General features: G+C 37.3%; 1 protein-coding gene across 3 annotated transcripts in view; it reads left to right on the forward strand.

The window, feature by feature from the left end:
- Nucleotides 1-2,615: 2,615 nt before the first annotated feature.
- Nucleotides 2,616-17,460, forward strand: part of SS18 (SS18 subunit of BAF chromatin remodeling complex) — a 39,850-nt gene continuing 25,005 nt past the window's right edge. For all 3 annotated transcript variants that reach the window (XM_010175331.1, XM_029086827.1, XM_029086828.1), the window contains exons 1-3: nucleotides 2,616-2,692; nucleotides 3,996-4,080; nucleotides 17,173-17,326. In XM_010175331.1, the coding sequence (XP_010173633.1) occupies nucleotides 2,616-2,692; nucleotides 3,996-4,080; nucleotides 17,173-17,326 (316 nt within the window). The remainder of the gene's footprint in view (nucleotides 2,693-3,995; nucleotides 4,081-17,172; nucleotides 17,327-17,460) is intronic.

Raw genomic sequence — 17,460 nt, forward strand, 5'->3', positions numbered from 1 at the left:
ACATCGTGGTCGGAGCCCGTGACAGCGCCTGCGAACGGCTCCATGTAAGCTTTTGTGGGAGGCAGCGAGTTAACTCGCAGTCAACGAAGAACACATACGGGATTTGTAATGATCCACGGTGGTTTATCGGCAGAAGCAAAGGAGCACGTTCAAGTTCACTGGTAACTTGATAGTGTTTAGAAACTTAACTGAAGACTTGCACTTTTACACGTGTAAATAGCCACGAATCAAATAGTTGCAGACTACTACAAGCTCCTTGTGTGGGAGCCTTTTAGGTAGATATAATTAATCTTTGATTTAGTAGAAAATGAACGTGCCAACGAGGTAGGCATTGTAGGGATCAGGACCTCAGAGAAATCCTTGGAGTTACAGTGGAGACCTCCACAGTTATGTAGCAGAAGTCACTACTTGAGAAATGTGGGTGAAAAATGCATGCCCACTGGGTGGAAAGCTGCCTGAAGGTAGTCGGTAGAGACTTCGAGTTGCTTGAGTGCATATGGTGAATGCAGACAATTAAGTTTTTCTTGTGCTGTAGTCAAGCCATTAATTTGATGGTGGTGTGCTGGCAAAACCCTAGTATAGTTAAAGCTGAAGAATCTGTGTAATGTACGTAAGCTGTTAGAAGCCCTGGAGGTGTCTTCATCCAGCTGGAAACTACATTCTCTTTTGATGGTAGGTGTTTATAACTCTTTCAAAAAAACTCTTCAATTGTATAAAACAGGGCCTGCAGCCCTGTCTAGAACACAGTTGTATTCCTTCTTGTTTGCTTTCCTCTTGGCCCTCACATTCTTTTCCCACTCCCCACTTCAGCCAAGAGGTCCAGGTTACATGGTGACAGTGAAGAATGCAACTACCTGACTGACAGTCTGAAGGTCTATGTGTCTGCTAAGCTTTAAGTACCTTCTGCCTTCCTCTGGAAGGTGGGCGACATTCCGAGGAGGGCCTTGATTCGAAGGCTTCCTTTTCAAGTGTTCTTTCAGACTTTGGCATCAAAGATACTGTCTCCTTTTTCCTTATTTTATGTGGTGAAAACAATGGAAGGAGGGCGACATTCCGAGGAGGGCCTCGATTGAAGGCTTCCTTTTCAAGTGTCCTTTCAGACTTTGGCATCAAAGATACTGGCTCCTTTTTCCTTATTTTATGTGGTGAAAACAGCCACAGTGTTTCTTACAAAACTTGATAGTAGCACATGTGAAATGTGTGAGTTTATGGTCTTCTTCAGAGCATGCAGCTACTGTTCTGTGTAGTTTCTGAGGCTCAGACGGTCACTCAAAATACTATAGTTCTGTCTGTGTTTAGTGCTTAATGACTAACACTGAGTTTCCAGAACCAGCAGATCGGCAAAATAATTGCTCAGTGATTGTTCTAATCAGTTCTGGTGAGTTAATTGGTTTGAATTGTTATTGGTTTGAATTTAGGAAGACTGAGCTGGTTGGCTCTTTCTTACATGGGTGTCAGTCCTGAGTGGACTGCGTGAGGTTTCTAACTCCATACCCTTTTCATAGTAGAGATGGATTAGTCATAAGAAAAAAAGTGTCACTATTTCTTGTCCCCCCGCCTAAGGGAATAAAAATGATGTAATAACACTGTGCTTTCCTTGTAGAATCGTGAGTCTTTTGGCTAGTCTGGAAGAAGGAGAGAGTCTTGCAGATGGTTAAGATCCTATTACTTTTGTGCAATTTGTCAGCTGGTTAGAGTAAAGGGATCTGAACTAGCTTTCCACTGAACGGAAGGAAAGGGAGAAATCAATGCAAGATTTTCCATTTGGCAGTAAACTTTTCATTTAGTTCAGTTGATTTGGGTAACTTGGCTGGTAGCTCAGATTAGCTGTCGTTCTGCTGACTCCTGTCCGATCAGAGTGCAGGAGAGTGTTAAAAAGACACGAGTGTGGGGATGTGCAGCTCTAGGAAACTAGGCTTTCTTTTTTTCCTATTTATGGAGCTTGGAACACTCTGAGTTCTTGAACTTTTTGTAGAAAGCCACAAGATTTGCAATTTCCCATGATTTTTAGGATTACTTTTTTTTTTTTGTGTCAGAAAATTAATTCACACATGTTAATGTTCCTGAACTATAAAAGATCTACATTATACAGAATATTTATGAAGTGCAGTTTAATTACCTATTCTTCATCTAAATATGGTTAAGCTTTCCAGTGCATTTCCTTCAAACAAACCTGTCTGGTAAGCTCAGTTTCTATCAATAACAATTGTAGTGCCTTTTGTCATTAAAAGTTGCAGGCTTTAGAAGGAGGTGGGAGACTTGGGGCATAAAGTTTTAAGTTAATTTTTTGGTAGAGATCAAATGAAGAAATGTAAATCTTGGAAAACTTCATAAAAACTTGGTGCAAAGAAGCCTAAGTGTTTGATTGGGAAACTTCGTAAATGTAGCTATAAAAGTGATACAGAGCCTTTAAACTGAAAGCTGTAAAACTAATCAGAGGGGGCAAATGGGAGCAAAAGAGTGTTCTATAAATAATTGGTTAAAGTAGATCTTCCTGAAATACTGCTTTTGTTGTTGTTTTTAAACACTGTGAGAGGAGGAGCAAGACTCAAACTTATCTTCAGTTTCTTTACACAAAGAACATGAAACTTATTCAAACTTCTTTATTCTTTCAGATGTTGGATGAAAATAACCATCTTATTCAGTGTATAATGGACTATCAGAACAAAGGAAAGACGTCTGAATGCTCTCAGTAAGACATTAATCCAAATCTACTGTGGACTGCGAGAATTTCCATCTAGATCACCATTCTTGATTTGTTTAGCTTACCTTGTAGGACACCTGTGCTGTGAAGAACAGAAAGTATTGCTACAGATACTGCACTTAGAATTTGTGGGTTTTTTATTTGCCATGTGGAAATCACTTCTGTCACTGAAATGTTGCAACTTGCCTACTGCAAGTTGATGTCATGGTGATGATGCCCATAAAAATGAGGACTGTATAATGAAGATCTCTTTCCTCTGCATCATAACTACACTTTGGGAAAGAGGTTGTTTTCTTTTCAAACCTTTCAAAATCATGTAGGAATGGATCTGTATTCTTCCTGACAGCGTGTTTGAAAACTACTCACTTACCAACTGCCCCAGGACAAACAGACTTGTCTTGAAAGTTTGGCTTTCCAGAGTATCCCATGTGGACTTGCTGTCTAGTGGGGTCTCTGGAGAGTGATTTGAGAGAAGTGTGGAAGGTGTGAATCGTTAAGGAATATTATTTTCCTGTTACTCTTTTCTGGCATGGGATGATCATGGCGTCCTTGTAATCACGCACATACGGAGTCACATGACAGACAGGGTGTCACAGTATGGCTCAAGTTCCTTACTTAAGAGAGCTAGTAGTCTGGGAGTAGGAGGGGGCTGATAAATAGTAGGTATTCTTGCTTTAAGGGAATGCTTTTATTGTAGCACAGTTACTGTATTAAGCTGGTTACAAGCCTGTAGTTGCATATTTCTAATCTGTTCCTGCTTTCAAGGTTATTTTTGTGACTGTGGGCTAGATGTTGAGACTTTGGAATGTGGTTCTGTAGCAGAAAGATCATTCCATAGCAAACTTCCAAAGCTGATGAAATGTTTGCACTGTTCTTGGTCATGATTTATGGTATCTTGTATCTGGGGACATAATAGAAGGAGCTCTCTTTTCCTAGTGTTTGTGTTGGAAATTACACCAGACAGCTACACACACTGTGTATGTCTCCTGGTGACTTAGTTTAGGGCAGGAAGTGAAATAGATGAGAACAGTGTCACTGAGTTTTAGATTTTTCATAGCAAGACAGAAGTTGTAGAGAAGATAAAGGCACAGATTTGATGGAGGCATTGGGAAAGATTGGGTAATAGGAATCCTAAGCCTTTTCACTCACACTTACCTAATAATGGTACTCTTTTAAGTCTCTGAATCTTGTTTTGCATAAGTAACTTTCTTACACGTGTAGAATTAAAGTAAATTTTGATGTTACTGTATTTGTGACTTAAAATCTGTTTTGCTTTTGTTCATTTTGATAGATACCAGCAGATGCTGCATACAAACTTGGTTTACCTAGCCACTATTGCTGACTCCAACCAGAACATGCAGTCTCTACTACCAGCAGTAAGTACAAAATAGTGTAAAAGTAAGGAATAAATTTAATTTGGGTTACTGGAGAGGAAAAAAAACTAAAACCAAACGGAAGTATTTGAGGTAATGACCAGACATTTAGACTCTGGTTTACTGTACAGTGAATACATGGTGCAGTGTCGCTTCGTGCTGCATTTGGAGTAAACTCACTGCTTAGGTCTTTCTCAAAATCTCACTTGTTTAACTGAAGACTGTTATTCCAAATTAAATGTTCAGGGCACAGATTGTCTGGTCTGCTGCATAGTCTTGGATTTTTGTTTTTTCTCAACTGAGAACTCTAGTAATGTGGCTCTTAGCTCCTACAGCAGTGCTCTGTTTTTCCTCTTACATTAGGGAAAGGGGAAGGAATTTCCCCCCCCCCCCTCCCAATATCGTCTATTCTTTTGCCTCAGTGGAATGAGATTGGCAAAGCCTTTCTCTGCTTTTTTTAATGTTCTAGATGTGTCTATTAAGTTCTTTGCCCTTCTCCTGTATCAGAAAGCAACCTTCTTTTAAGGTGAATAATGATAATATGCAAGAAGTAAGGTTACACAGGCTTAACTTGAAACACTGCTTTGCTTTGCTTTACAAATGAAGCGTTTCTTGGATAATACTTGCTATCTTGTTTTAATCTGGCGTTTTCTGAATCTGTATTCCTGAAATCTTTATTTTATAAGATACCTCACATTTTTCCCCCCTTTCCATTGTTTATGGAACTGTAAGGAAAGAAACATTAAAATAGCTTGCTGTCTGTTTGCTTTTTGTGTTAATCGGAAAGCTTGGGGAGTTCATTGTAAGTAACACAAGGAAGTTCTTTGTTTTTTGGTAGTAGGACTTTTCTTGAATTAATATAGTCTTGATTCATTTCTGTAATATGAAACTAAAAAGAATGTCTATAAAACAGCCATTCCTAGATACTAGTTTTCACCAACTGAAATTGAATTACTTTTTCTTTGGTCTCTGGAGAAGTGTTCTCCAATCATTGCTAGTAGTGAAGCATCCTTTCAAGTTGGTACCTAGAGGACTATAGAAACACTGCTTCATTATGTCCAACCTGTTGTGTCTGTAGAGACTTCCTTTTTATAAACCTATGCTTGTAGCTGAGGGAGAGGGGGTGAAGAAACCTTTAAGAGGACTGTGTGTATTACTCAACTAATATGTTTTTGGAGGCTTAATTCATATTGTGGTTCTGATGACAACTGGAAATGAATTTGACCTTACCCTAGTCCCTGGTGAACAGCCCTGTTCTTAAAGTTGAATGTGATGATGTTCTCTTCTTAAAAGAAAATTAAGATAGGGCTGGGGAAGACTTTTGCAGATCAGGACTGAAGTGTGTTTCTGATCTCAAATGTAAGGAATATTTCACAGTTGTGAGGAAATAGTGTAGTGTGCGTTTGGTTTTTTTGGGGGGAGCGTCCCCTTTTGACAGCTGTGGGGGGAATAAAAAAGGTAGCTTCTTGTTTTTTCTTGCAAACTAAAACACAAATTTAAATTTAGATGTTCAGTCTTACCTAAGTGTAGATGCTCTGACCTACCAAGTCAAAACTCTGAAGATTTGCCTGAAGTGGATTTGCCTGAAGTGTGGTAACATAATTGGATAAAATACTTTGTTGGAGTTTTCAGAAAAATATTCTTTAAATTCTGTCTTCCCAGTAAATTTTAGCCAGAAGAATTTGAGAACATGTGAGCTAGTGCTTTTTTCAATGCAAGACAAACTACTTCAGGCTCTTTTCCTTTATTGGCTTTCTGTTTAAGAACTAATGAGGCTCAAGTTGACTTGGAAGTATTGTATTTCTTTTCACCATGCTTCTGTGTCAACTGTTGAACAGTCTTACTAAATTCAAGGGTTGTGGGTGGCAACAGTTGAATATGGAGCAAGTGTGTGTAAACAACTACTATTTTTAATAGTGAAATACATTAACTTTATGATATTACTATTGCAGTAGTTTCCCACATAACTTAGGAGGACTTGAGTCTGGATAGCTTCTGAAGTTGGATTGTATCTGATCTATTCATATCTGGAGGATTGTTCCCCTAGTAAATTATACATTCTTTTTTGTTTAAATTTAATCTTGTTTTTTAGCAGGTAAAATGAGGTTGAAAGGAGAATACTGCTGTTAAGATAGCATTCACACTGAACAAAAGAACTAAGTGGGCAGGTTCATTGAAGTTTTTAACATAAGCTGAAATTACTGGACCTTGATGATAACTGACAACTTTGTTATATCCCCTCACAATACTCCTTAGACTTAGTGCTTCATATTGTCAAGAAAAATGCTTGTAGTCAGCTTCTGTGCCTTTGTCCACGTCTTTAAGAATACACTATTCTAATAAAATGACTGTACATCCTTTTTGAAAATGTGGTATTGCCTGTAGAGAACAGGATAAGTCTTACACTAAACAAAAGTACAGTGAACCAACTGTGTTGTGCAGAGAAATGCTTCTATAGAGGAGGCCTGGAAGTGAGGAAAAGGCAAAATAGGTGAATTAAGCTTTGCAGGGTGTGGGTGAAGGGTGAAGCTCCTGTTGTCTTAGTATGCATGATAAATTTAAGAGTATTAAACGATGACTTTTGCAGTAAGAGACCTTGCTTCACATCAGAAGACAGCAGAAATGCGAGGTTAATCTCCTTGAGTCAACTAGTCTTTACCCAGCCATGTGAACAGCAGCATTATTAAGAGCAGGGCTGTTTTGGAATGTCTTCCCAGCTGGATGAGAGTGGTGGCTAAGTCCACATTTGAGGCTGATGCAACTTTTCGCTGCCTCTTTCCAGGTTATGGCAGGTACTCTCTTTCTTGGACAGCAGTTGAAAGTCTGTTTGCCACCACCATGGGGGGTAAGCCAGCTTCCCAAAAAGGGCTTGGATGGTGAGCAGCACAACACTTGCATTCTTTTGATTTTCGTTGGTGCTACTTTTGAGGGAGGCAACAGCAAAGTATTGGTCTCCTTGAACTGTAAAGAGCAAAGATGCAATTAAAGCTTGTAACTGGGACTTCCAAGCGAACCTCCAAAAATAGTAATGAAGTATTGCTTGTGTTTCTAAACACACTAAATCTTAAACTGCAGAACAGTCATCTTATCCTCCCTAAAACTTGCTTTTTTTGTTGTTTTCCTGAGAGAGAGTATCATGCTGGCGTTAAAAAGTCACACAAACTATTGAATTTAAAAAACCCCAACTTTTCTAGTTGCACATTTTTCCTCCCCCAGACATCTTAATTTTGCCAAATATTTATAAGGTTTATTGGGTTTTTTTAAACACAGAAAAAGTGATTTTTTTTTTCTCAGAGTTTTTCTTACATAATGCAGCTTGTCTTCTGTCAAGATGCAGAGCACTTGATTTCAGTGTCTATTTCAAGAAAGTAATGAAAATAAATGCTTATGATTATTACTCACTTCTGTAATGTATTAGTTTTCTTTTATATTGAAAGTGCTGGTTTCTTCCAGTAGTAAGCTAAAACTTGGTGTGCAAGTTGTAGAAAAATATGCACATCACATTGTTTTTCTTAATTTCATAATATTGGAAAAGTATTAATAATTTTATAAATAAAAAAGTGTTGGTTTTTTTTTCTTGCTTGAGGTACTCCTCTCAAAACTAATGCTTTTTGTAGGACTTATGAAATCCTTTAATGTATGCTGTTCCCAAACTTCTCACACATATTAGGGCAGAGTCTGTGCCATTTTAGTTACAAAACACTTCTATATAAAATGGTGATTGCTTTTAATAAACACTCAGCATTAACAAACACTGAAATGCTGTTTTCCAAAAGAAACTGCTTCGAGGTAGAACTATTAAACATAATTACTAGCACCTGACTAAAACATTTCTTCAGGTTCCTTATTAGAAAATGAGGTTTTTGGGGGTTTTTTGGGTTTCGTTTCTTTTTTTTTGAGGGGAGGGGGGATTGGTGTTGGTGGTTTGTTTGGGGGTTTTTTTAAAAGCTGTGGAGTTCAGATGGCTTAAATAGGAGTCCAATTTAAGAACAGTTTTACTCAATCAATAGAAAATCTCATATGATCTTCAGTATACTTTCGTATTTTTCAAAGGGATAGTGTTCAATCTATGCTTTTAATGTTCTTGCGATGAGATTAGTTTGTAGAAACAATTAGGAGTCTTAGGAACTGAACTGAGTGCACTCTGCTTTTTTAGTAGCCTTCATTCTGAATGTAAAAGTTGCCTAAAATGTATATATTAATTGAATTATCTTGAAACTTTTTTTCTTGAAAAATGCAAGATGGCATCCAGAAAAGAAAAACTATGGCTCAGTTTTAATAGCTTAAAATAAAATTTGCAAATACAATTCCTGTTACTGAAGATGAGAGGAATCCTAAATTAATAAAATTCTTGTCATGTATCAAATGCCTGGGAAAGTTTGATTTCTGTGGTAGTATAGCAGAAAGTCTGTTCGTGGTGTCTACTTAAAAGATCACAGCTGGCATCAGTCTTTAAACCTCTGGCTTAATTCTGTATATATTGAATGTTAGTGTGTTGGTTGAATTAGTTTTAAAGCAGATACACAAAGCAGTATGGTGTCTTATTCTGCGTTAGCCTTTCAGAACACAAGTCTGTGCCAAATTCACGTTCAACTATCTGTAAACTGAGTTAATAGAAAACAGGGCAAAAGAAAGGCTGAATGTTTCCTGTCAAGAGGCAAGTGAACTATTAGTCAGAAGTGGAACTTGGATTTTGAAGAATAATTGCTCTGATTAAACGTTCGTTAAACAGTTTTCAAAAATCATAATTTCTAAAGACTTTTTAAAAGAGAAACAATAGGTAGCAGATTTTTTGAGAAAGGGAAGAAAGATGTTGCTTTTATACCTACCATGTTATGCAAGTACACTCCAAGGAACTTTCCTGCTGCTCTTCAAATGAAAGGCAAGTAGAGCCACTGGGGCTGGGGTGGGTAAAAAATCAAGCTTCACATTCCTGTAATGTTATTGGAAACTGTCAAGCTAGTGCAAATCCATAATTGATGAAAGCTAATCTATTTGTTCATACATCTTCCCTGAAGAACACAATTTCTTAAATTATTCTTTCCTTCAACTCTTGTACTCTACCCTTTTATTTGCTCTGTTGACTTTGCATAACAAAAAATATCTCCTGTGTTTTGTGAGCAGGACATGTGGGGTAAGGCTCCTTTGGTAACAGTCTCTAGCCCGCAGTCAGTTAGGCTCTGTCACTAAAGAATGGGAAACGTGGGATACTGAAGTTCATGTTGTAGTACCAGGTTACTCAGAATTCAGCATTGCTGCTGCGTTAGTGATCTCAGAGACTCAGCGCTTTAAACAAAATGGTAAATAAGACTCTTGCTGAAGTTGTACAGTATTACAGGTCTGTTAGAGATGAGACTTAATTCTTTATTGCTGTCAGTAGCCTGGTTCTTGGGTATGACTGCACTAACCAGTCATAAAAGCAATGCATTATGATCTAGCTGTGTAAGTGCTTACAGAGAAGTCTAGTGTGTCTGTATCACTTCATTATCTTTGCTACAAGGCCAGCATGTGATCATCTCTATCCATTTTCTCTCTTGAGGCTTTGGATGCTATCTGACTTAGGACCTCTCAGTGAACACTCTGCCTACATGTTCATTGTGTGTCAAAAGTGTGGTTATGGGATACTAACCAGAAGAGAACTAGTTTTACAAGTAGCTGCTCAGACTTTTATTCTTTTCGGGGTGTAGCATGAAAGAACACATCCATCACTTAGACCAGGAAACTGAAAAACTGCTCATTATGGGAAGGAAATCTTGCAAAATTGTCAATAGTACGAGCTTTTTAGAAGACTCAAAGGCAAAACAACCAAATTTGCTATGGTTTCAGTTTTTTGGGTTTTTTTCTCCCCTAGCCTGTTTGTTAAATCTCTGTAGCAACCCCAGTCTTTGTGTTGATATGCATCTTTTGGGGCTAATAGTGTCATCCTGCTTTAACAAAAGAGGATTGGGTATGCTGCATCTTTAAAATAATTTTCAGATTGTGAATCCTCAGTTTATCCTTTTATGCCATGGTCTTATAATAAAAAATTGCTTTTCCAGGTTGTTTGTTTCGCTTCAGAGAGGCTTTTAAATGTTGCAAAGAAGTTTGGTGGCTGTTTGACAAGATTTCCTTTTGATAGTAGTGGTCGTGCTGACTTAACCAGAGCTGTACTCTGATCAGCTGCAGTTCTGCTGTGTGGAGTTCTAAAGTTGTTGTGTGATGAACCAATCTGGAGAATCAGTCTAGATTAATCAGGTGGAAATCTGGATTAGTTCAGATTAACCACCGGGCTATGTAAATGGCTGTGTTGGCACAGCTGAAAGGGTTGGGGAGTATTGGGAGATTGAGAGCCATTGTAGGGAGCTTCTTAAGCCAGCAATTCCACTAAAAAGAAAATAATATCCGAATATGATATTTAAATTGTTAGCTTGTTAGGACTAAATTTATAGATCACTAGTGTACTCCACTTTAACTAAGAGGATCACTCTACTTCTGTAAGATACTTTGCAGGTATTGCTAATCAGGTGTGTCCACATGGGGAGCTAGTGCACTGTACACAAAAACAACTTATATTGCCCACTAACTTCTGTGGCTGATTTAAAAATCAGCAAAAATAGCAGCCAGTTTGGATTCAGAATATGCTCTAAAGCATAATTATTTTGTACTTGCAAGATGCAGTATGTCTTTCTGTAGTACAGTATCTGCACAATAAATACCTGTTTCAACCCTAGTCAGTTTGCTGAGAGGGTAGGCTGGTAACATGTTCTGTATGGTTCTGCTGTTTCCCCAGTGAAATACTCTGAGGGTTCTGCAGGATTCTTTCTGCTTTAATTGAGTTTACAAAAGGCCTTCTAGGTGGAATAGAGGTGGAATTTTTCTCTTGGCTTACTAATGCAAGTAAGTAATTACTAATTACAATGCAAACCTGTAAATACTGGACCAGACATTAAACCATCTTAAAAGCTAAAGAGGCAGGAGGTAGACAGCTGTGGAGCAGAAAGCTCTGCTTTCGAGGACAGAGATGAACTGCATTTTATGGGCCAATTACAGACTACCTGTGAAGTTGTCTAGTTTCTATAGCTCTGTGTTCCCCAAGGTAATGTCCACAGTCAACTTATTCCTGGTCACTTAAAATAAAACCATCTGAATTCATACCAGATTATTTAACTTTTGATTTAAATAATTTCTAGTTATATCAAGAGTTATGAATTTTGTGTGATTAATTTTTAAGTATCAGAAGAGCTATTGCTATGTAGACATTAAGTATTTTGGGGTTAAACTTTCTGGTGGCTAAAATGCTAAAGAATATTTGTACAGTGAAATATTCTTATACAGGGATATATGCAATTTTAAACAACTAAAGATTCTAATTTCCTCTTTAACAATGTTTAAGTATTACGTTATAGACTATTTTAACACTTTGTTCAAATATTGTCAGTGTTTCTCTGTTTTGTAAGATACTGATGTAAATTGAGATTTATAAACTGGTTGGCATTCTAAATTTAGAATTCTTTACTGGTAGTGTCACAACTGGTACTCTGACAGTGAGAGCACAAATTACATTTGTAATTAGCTTCACTATTTAGACATGATTTTAAATGCTTTTCATGTAGAAATTCTCCCTCCCTGCAAATATTTCACTTGCTGAGAACTGATATAGGTTATTTTTTTCATTTAGGATACTGTCAGTACTAGAACACCCTGCACCTTGTAGAAGAATTGTAACCTGCGTTGTAATCTTGCCTCTTTCTTTCTCAGAAATGTATTCTTTTACAATCTTATTTCCCAGTCTGACACCTCACTAAGTTCTCTGCAGGCGCCATCGCCACCTATCATCAGGGGACTGTTCTCTGAGACGGGGACAGGTGCTGTGGTACTAGCAGTGTGATATTAGCAGGGCAGGGTACCTCCTGGGATGAGATATTTTGCTTGGCAGAAAATGATGTTTAAGAACTGAAAACAAATATGATTATTTAAATTCTGAGTTAGAGCTTCTCTTAGAAAGATCAGAAAGCTTTTATGTTTGTGTTCCATGTAGCTTTTAATTCTGAGAGAGTTTCAAGAAAATTGTATTTTTGGTAGTGTACTTTAATATCTATTACTATTTTTATTGATTATGTCTTCTGCATTTTATTGATGACTGAGTTGGTATTCCATCTCAGTTTTTATACCAATAAATGTTCCATAAATAAATCTTTCAACCTGCTATTGATGGTAAGAAAAATCTGCTAATGCTAAGTAGGGCAGAGAAGAGAAGGTAGTTGAAAGTTCCATGGCAGCTTTTGTTGTTTGCTGTCTTGCATTTGATCCAATTTATTAATTAAAAGAAAATCCTCTAAAAAAAATGCAGTTTGGCTATTGTTTTAAGTGTATGCTTTCAAATAACTTCTGGGTTTATTTAGCAGGATTTTGTTTGCTGAAAGTTGTCAGTTAAAATTTTTTTTTTTTTTTTTTTCCCTCTCTCGTCTTTGGTTATAACTGCAGGTCAGTTTCAGTCTTTTTCCAGTTCAGATTTCCAGAGTTGAACAAGATAACTCAAAATTTTTTTAATGCTCTGATAAATTTTAAATGCTCATATTGGCTATAAAATTGTAATCTGTTTGTTTAGGGAAGTGAGCCAAAAGTTAGTGTTTAGGAAGTGAAGCTATGTCTAACATCTTGCTTCTAATTCTTTAATTTACTTTTTACTGACAGTAAAATATTTAACATTTTCTACTTCATGATTGGAATAAAATCAGCAGTGATTTTAATTTCCATTTCTTTCTGTCACTAGTCCAGCAGAAAGAGGGAAGTAGCCTTTGTTTTGATTCTGTTAATCTTACTACATTTGAATGTCATTTCACCCTTCGTATCTGGACTGAGGAGGTAGGGTTCGTACTGGATAACTGTCTTTTTCACAAAGGGTAGGGGGTTTCTTTATCTTTTTTATTTTCTTAATATTTAGCTTTTGAACACTGTGTGGTCCTTTTATATTTTAAAAAGACTTTATAATGAGTAGTGCATATTACTAGGGATAGTCAGTTTGCTTAACTTCTGTAAAGAACAAAAGAGGTTAAATGACCCAGCTTTTGTAGCTTTGGGGGGATTTTTTGGATTAGGATTTTTTGTTGAATGTGGGTTTTGTTTTTTGTTATTACTGCTGTTATTATTTTAAATTAAAGATTATTTAGAAGGAAGTTTGTCACCTGTAAAAGCCTGGATCGACTCTGATAGAAATAGGGAAATTGCCATTTTAAAACAATTTTTTCTTGTTTTCTTCTGGCTGCCGCCAGTAGAAGAATACTCTGGAGGAATTTCGCTGGGGAATAATTATATCTGCAGGAGACACTTCTTTTTAATTACTGTCAGGTAGTGATTGGTTTATGACCCTGACATGAAAGCTTATAACACATTAAAATATCCTATATAACTGTTTTGATTGCATATATATGTATGTGTAATTATCTCTGAACCTTATTTCAACTTTGTTCTAGTGTCTTGTGTTGATTAATTCCTCAGGTTTGTGTGATTTATGTGGTGTCTTGTATGTTTAATGTAATTCCTCAATTTATTGACCATTCTCCTGGGGTTTTCTTTGTTGTTAAAGCATAACTAGGATGATCTACTTCTTGTATGTATCATACATTAAATTGTATTTCTGTCATATTGTCTTATGTTCATTTCCTTTCAATGTAAAAAAAAAACCAAACAAACCCCAAACCAAAACAAACAACAACAAAAAAACCACCCCAGAAAAAGCTAAAAAAACCCCATCCTTTTTGACTTGTTTCAGGTGAAAGACATTCAGAGTTTTTAATCACTGATTGCTCGTCTCTGGAATCCTTTTGCTTTTACTGTATCTTCTTGCACTTGTTTTCCTCAAATTGAACGTGCATCATGATCACAAATACCATGGCATTTTATTTTTTTTCTTGCATGTACCTCACTTTTCATATATCAAGTACTGCAGGTAATCAGAAAGTGAACACAGGTATTTTGAATAGGTTTTATGGAGATCCCCCCCCCCCCCCAAAACGGGGTAGTGGTCAGGTCTTTTTTCTGGGTTAGTTCTAATAGGAGTTTCCCGTTTGTGAAGAAAGTGGTTCAGAGTTCAGTGGAGTTGCTGTGTATTTATCCATGCTGAATTTCACCTAGCACCATTCTGCTTATTCTTTCTTCCACAGTTTTCAGTAATTAATGTTGCAACATCTTCAAATGTTGACATTTACTAGCAAATATTTTTCAAGGGACCTCTATATGTTTCTTTATTCTTTTAACTTCATGTAAGGTAATTATTTATTTTTTCTCTTTGGGCAGTTTTTGATCAGTGAAAGCGTATACCCCTGGACAAGGTATTTTTCCAAATGGCTTTGTCAAAAAAACTTTTATTAAGAGGTTTTTATTAAATATGCAGCTAAGTTATTTAACTTGTATAGTTGAAAATTTCTAATAGATTAGAAAGATATGACTTCCCTATATTGACACTTTATTAGCTCATCTTTATTTTTTTTATCGTCCCTGTAGTTTTATAATACTTCAATTATTTTCATCAATTTACTTGTAGCTTGAGGAACAAGGCTCACAAATTTATGATTCTTATAATTGATCCTACTACTTCTTTATAAAAAGAGTTACAGTGTTCACTTACCTTCTAGCCAGCTTATGGGGTATTTTATTTTAGTGAAAGATTGCATTTTTTAGCAGCTCGAACCTTTTTCTTGCATTATTTTCAAGAATATGAACTGGATTCACACATGTCTTTGGGCTGTTTCCATATCCGGAAGCTCCTCTTGCTAAATTATTTGATAGTAGTACCTTTTTGGGTGTTTTTAATTACTCCCTTGGTTATCTCAGTTCCCTGTGGTTTGTGAGTCTCTTGCAGGTTTTAGCATCTAATGAGATTTAAAAAATCCTTAATACTTTTTTTTCCCCTGTCCTTGAATGTTTACACTCTCAATGCTGTTTTTTTTTTTTTGATCACTGCAGTGTTTGTCTTAATGTTAAACAATAGTTGTTTTGAAAACTTCCCGAATAAATTTCAGAGTTGGAATATATAGTTTTGTCTGAAATAACCTGTGGAGGTTTTTTTGTCCATCCTGCCATGCATAAGGGCATGCCTGTGTTTGTGCACTAACACCTGCAGGGTAGCAGTAACCGAGGTATGATCTTACATTTTTTTTTTTAGTACTTGATAGTATTTTTCATTATCAGCATGTTGTATGAACATTGAATTTACTATTTACTTATACTTGAAATCTAAGAAGTTAGTTTTAATTCTGAAAATATTTTAACTTGGGGGTTTTTTGACTTTGCTCTCTGCTGAAGTGGGGCGGCTGTTACACTCTGAGCTCTGGCTGCTCATGTGGAGGTACCGAGTGTGTTGGTTTTGCTGGTATTCTAAAAATACTTTCTAAATAAAAAATGAAACTAGTCTCTTTTCTTTTTTGTTTGTTTCTCTGTATATCAGTTTTAGATAATTTGTTAGATGGAAAAGTAGGATGATCGCTTTTTTGAAGGTGAAGGGGAGGAAGACTTAACTGAAGCAGCCTTGGATTGCTTGCTCACTGGTGGAGGAAGATCAAGTCAAATGGAGCAGCATTTGACTCGTGCTGTTCAAAGACTAGAGCTGCCTTTCACTCTTACCTTTTCTACCTTGTGCCACTCCTGCTGTAGGATGAGGAATAAACTTGCTTATAAAAGGTCATGCTCTTCATCATGGAGGAATGAAGGGAATTTAGTAAGAGAAGTCATCTACTTGCTTGCATCTTCCTTAAACCTGCTGAAAAAAAGCCTTTCACTGATTTCTGGAGGAACATTTAAAAATATTGCAGAGAAAATAATATCTGCTTGAGGTATTTGAAGAAATGTTGAGAAAATAAATTATGTAATTCTCCCCTTCCCCGTGGGAAGTGAATACGTGTATGTGTATCTGTATTACCCAGATGTTGCGATCTGCAAGGCCAAGAAGGGGTCCTGCCTCCTCTGGAAAGCGTTACTCTTTTCTACTGTACCAAATCTTGTCTCTGTGAATGTTCTGATAAACAGGGGTAGGTACAGAGGAACTGGGCTAGATGGGTACTTAGGGATCACCCCCTTAGCTCTTTCTGTGAAGGGAAATGTTGAAAAAGCACACACTTGGTTGCCTCACAGGAAGGGGTTTGCATTAATAGTTAGGTCCCTTTAGAGAGGGTCCTCAAGAGCCAGAGGCCCAGGCATTTGCTCTCACAGAGCTGATTTTTATCCCCCTGAAAGAATTTGGCTGAGGTGTGTGAGGAGGATTGTACAGTCTCGCAGGTGTTTTAAATAGGAAAATGAAGCAAGCTGGCTACTAGCAGTTTCTGCATCTCCTTGCATTGCCGTGAGTAGAACCTAATAGTAAATTCCCCCTTGTATTTACTGTTTTTCTTGCTCTCCCTCTTTGAACTCTCAAGGTTATTCAGTTATTTTCCTCACAATTTCATTAGGAAATTTGCCAAAAACATCCTTTCTAGGCAGCTGTCTCTGGACCTTTGGAGGCCAGCACTAATGTGCTTCCAGTCTGTAGGGGGTGTTTGGCACAAAATTATGAACTAGGCCTTCAGCGCTTCGGGGGAGAGGGGAAGAGATCGCAAACATCTTACCACACCCAGGTGCAAATTTCTGCTGGTCTGTGAGTGTTCAGAAGCTTTCGTCTCTTCTTGTACCTGTTTTGTCCTGGTGCAGGGTCTGTTAACAGCAACAAATTGTTGATGTGAGAGAATTCTAATGGAAGAACTGTTTTTCTGTTCACCAAATATTAGTTTGAAGGAAAGCTTTTGTGTGTGTGTGGGAGGGAGCGACTCCAGCAATCTTAAACTGTTCAGGTTTAATTTTTTTAATGAGGCACTGATCTGGAATTTTTTTACTTTAAAGCAGAGCTTGAAGGTGCTGTAGTGTTGTCTGCATGTAATACTTCATGTAAAATTGATAGAAATATTAAACACTTTGCCAAAATTAATACTGAGACCAGTTAAACGCTTCAGAAAGAGCAAGAAATGTGTTTCAGTGCTTTCTTTCATACCCTGGCTCACAATATAGGCAACTGCTGTACCGTATGTACATATAATATATTTGTCAGACTAACTGCTTCTCGTGTTTGACTAAACTGTCTCCTTTCAGCCACCCACACAGAATATGCCTATGGGTCCGGGAGGGATGAGTCAGAGCGGCCCTCCCCCACCTCCACGCTCGCACAACATGTCTTCAGATGGCATGGTAGGTGGGGGCCCGCCTGCACCACACATGCAGAACCAGATGAACGGCCAGATGCCTGGTAAGTTTTTCTCCTCTAAGACATTAACACCAGCGTTGCCTGGCAACTGAAACGACATGGGGGCTCAAGGGATACTAGATTGTTGATGACAAAACTGCTTTGAATGCCCCCGAGTACAAGCTCTCTTAGAGTTT

Source organism: Antrostomus carolinensis, unplaced genomic scaffold, assembly GCF_000700745.2.
Source record: "Antrostomus carolinensis isolate BGI_N321 unplaced genomic scaffold, ASM70074v2 scaffold9869, whole genome shotgun sequence".
Classification (NCBI taxonomy): Eukaryota; Metazoa; Chordata; class Aves; order Caprimulgiformes; family Caprimulgidae; genus Antrostomus; species Antrostomus carolinensis.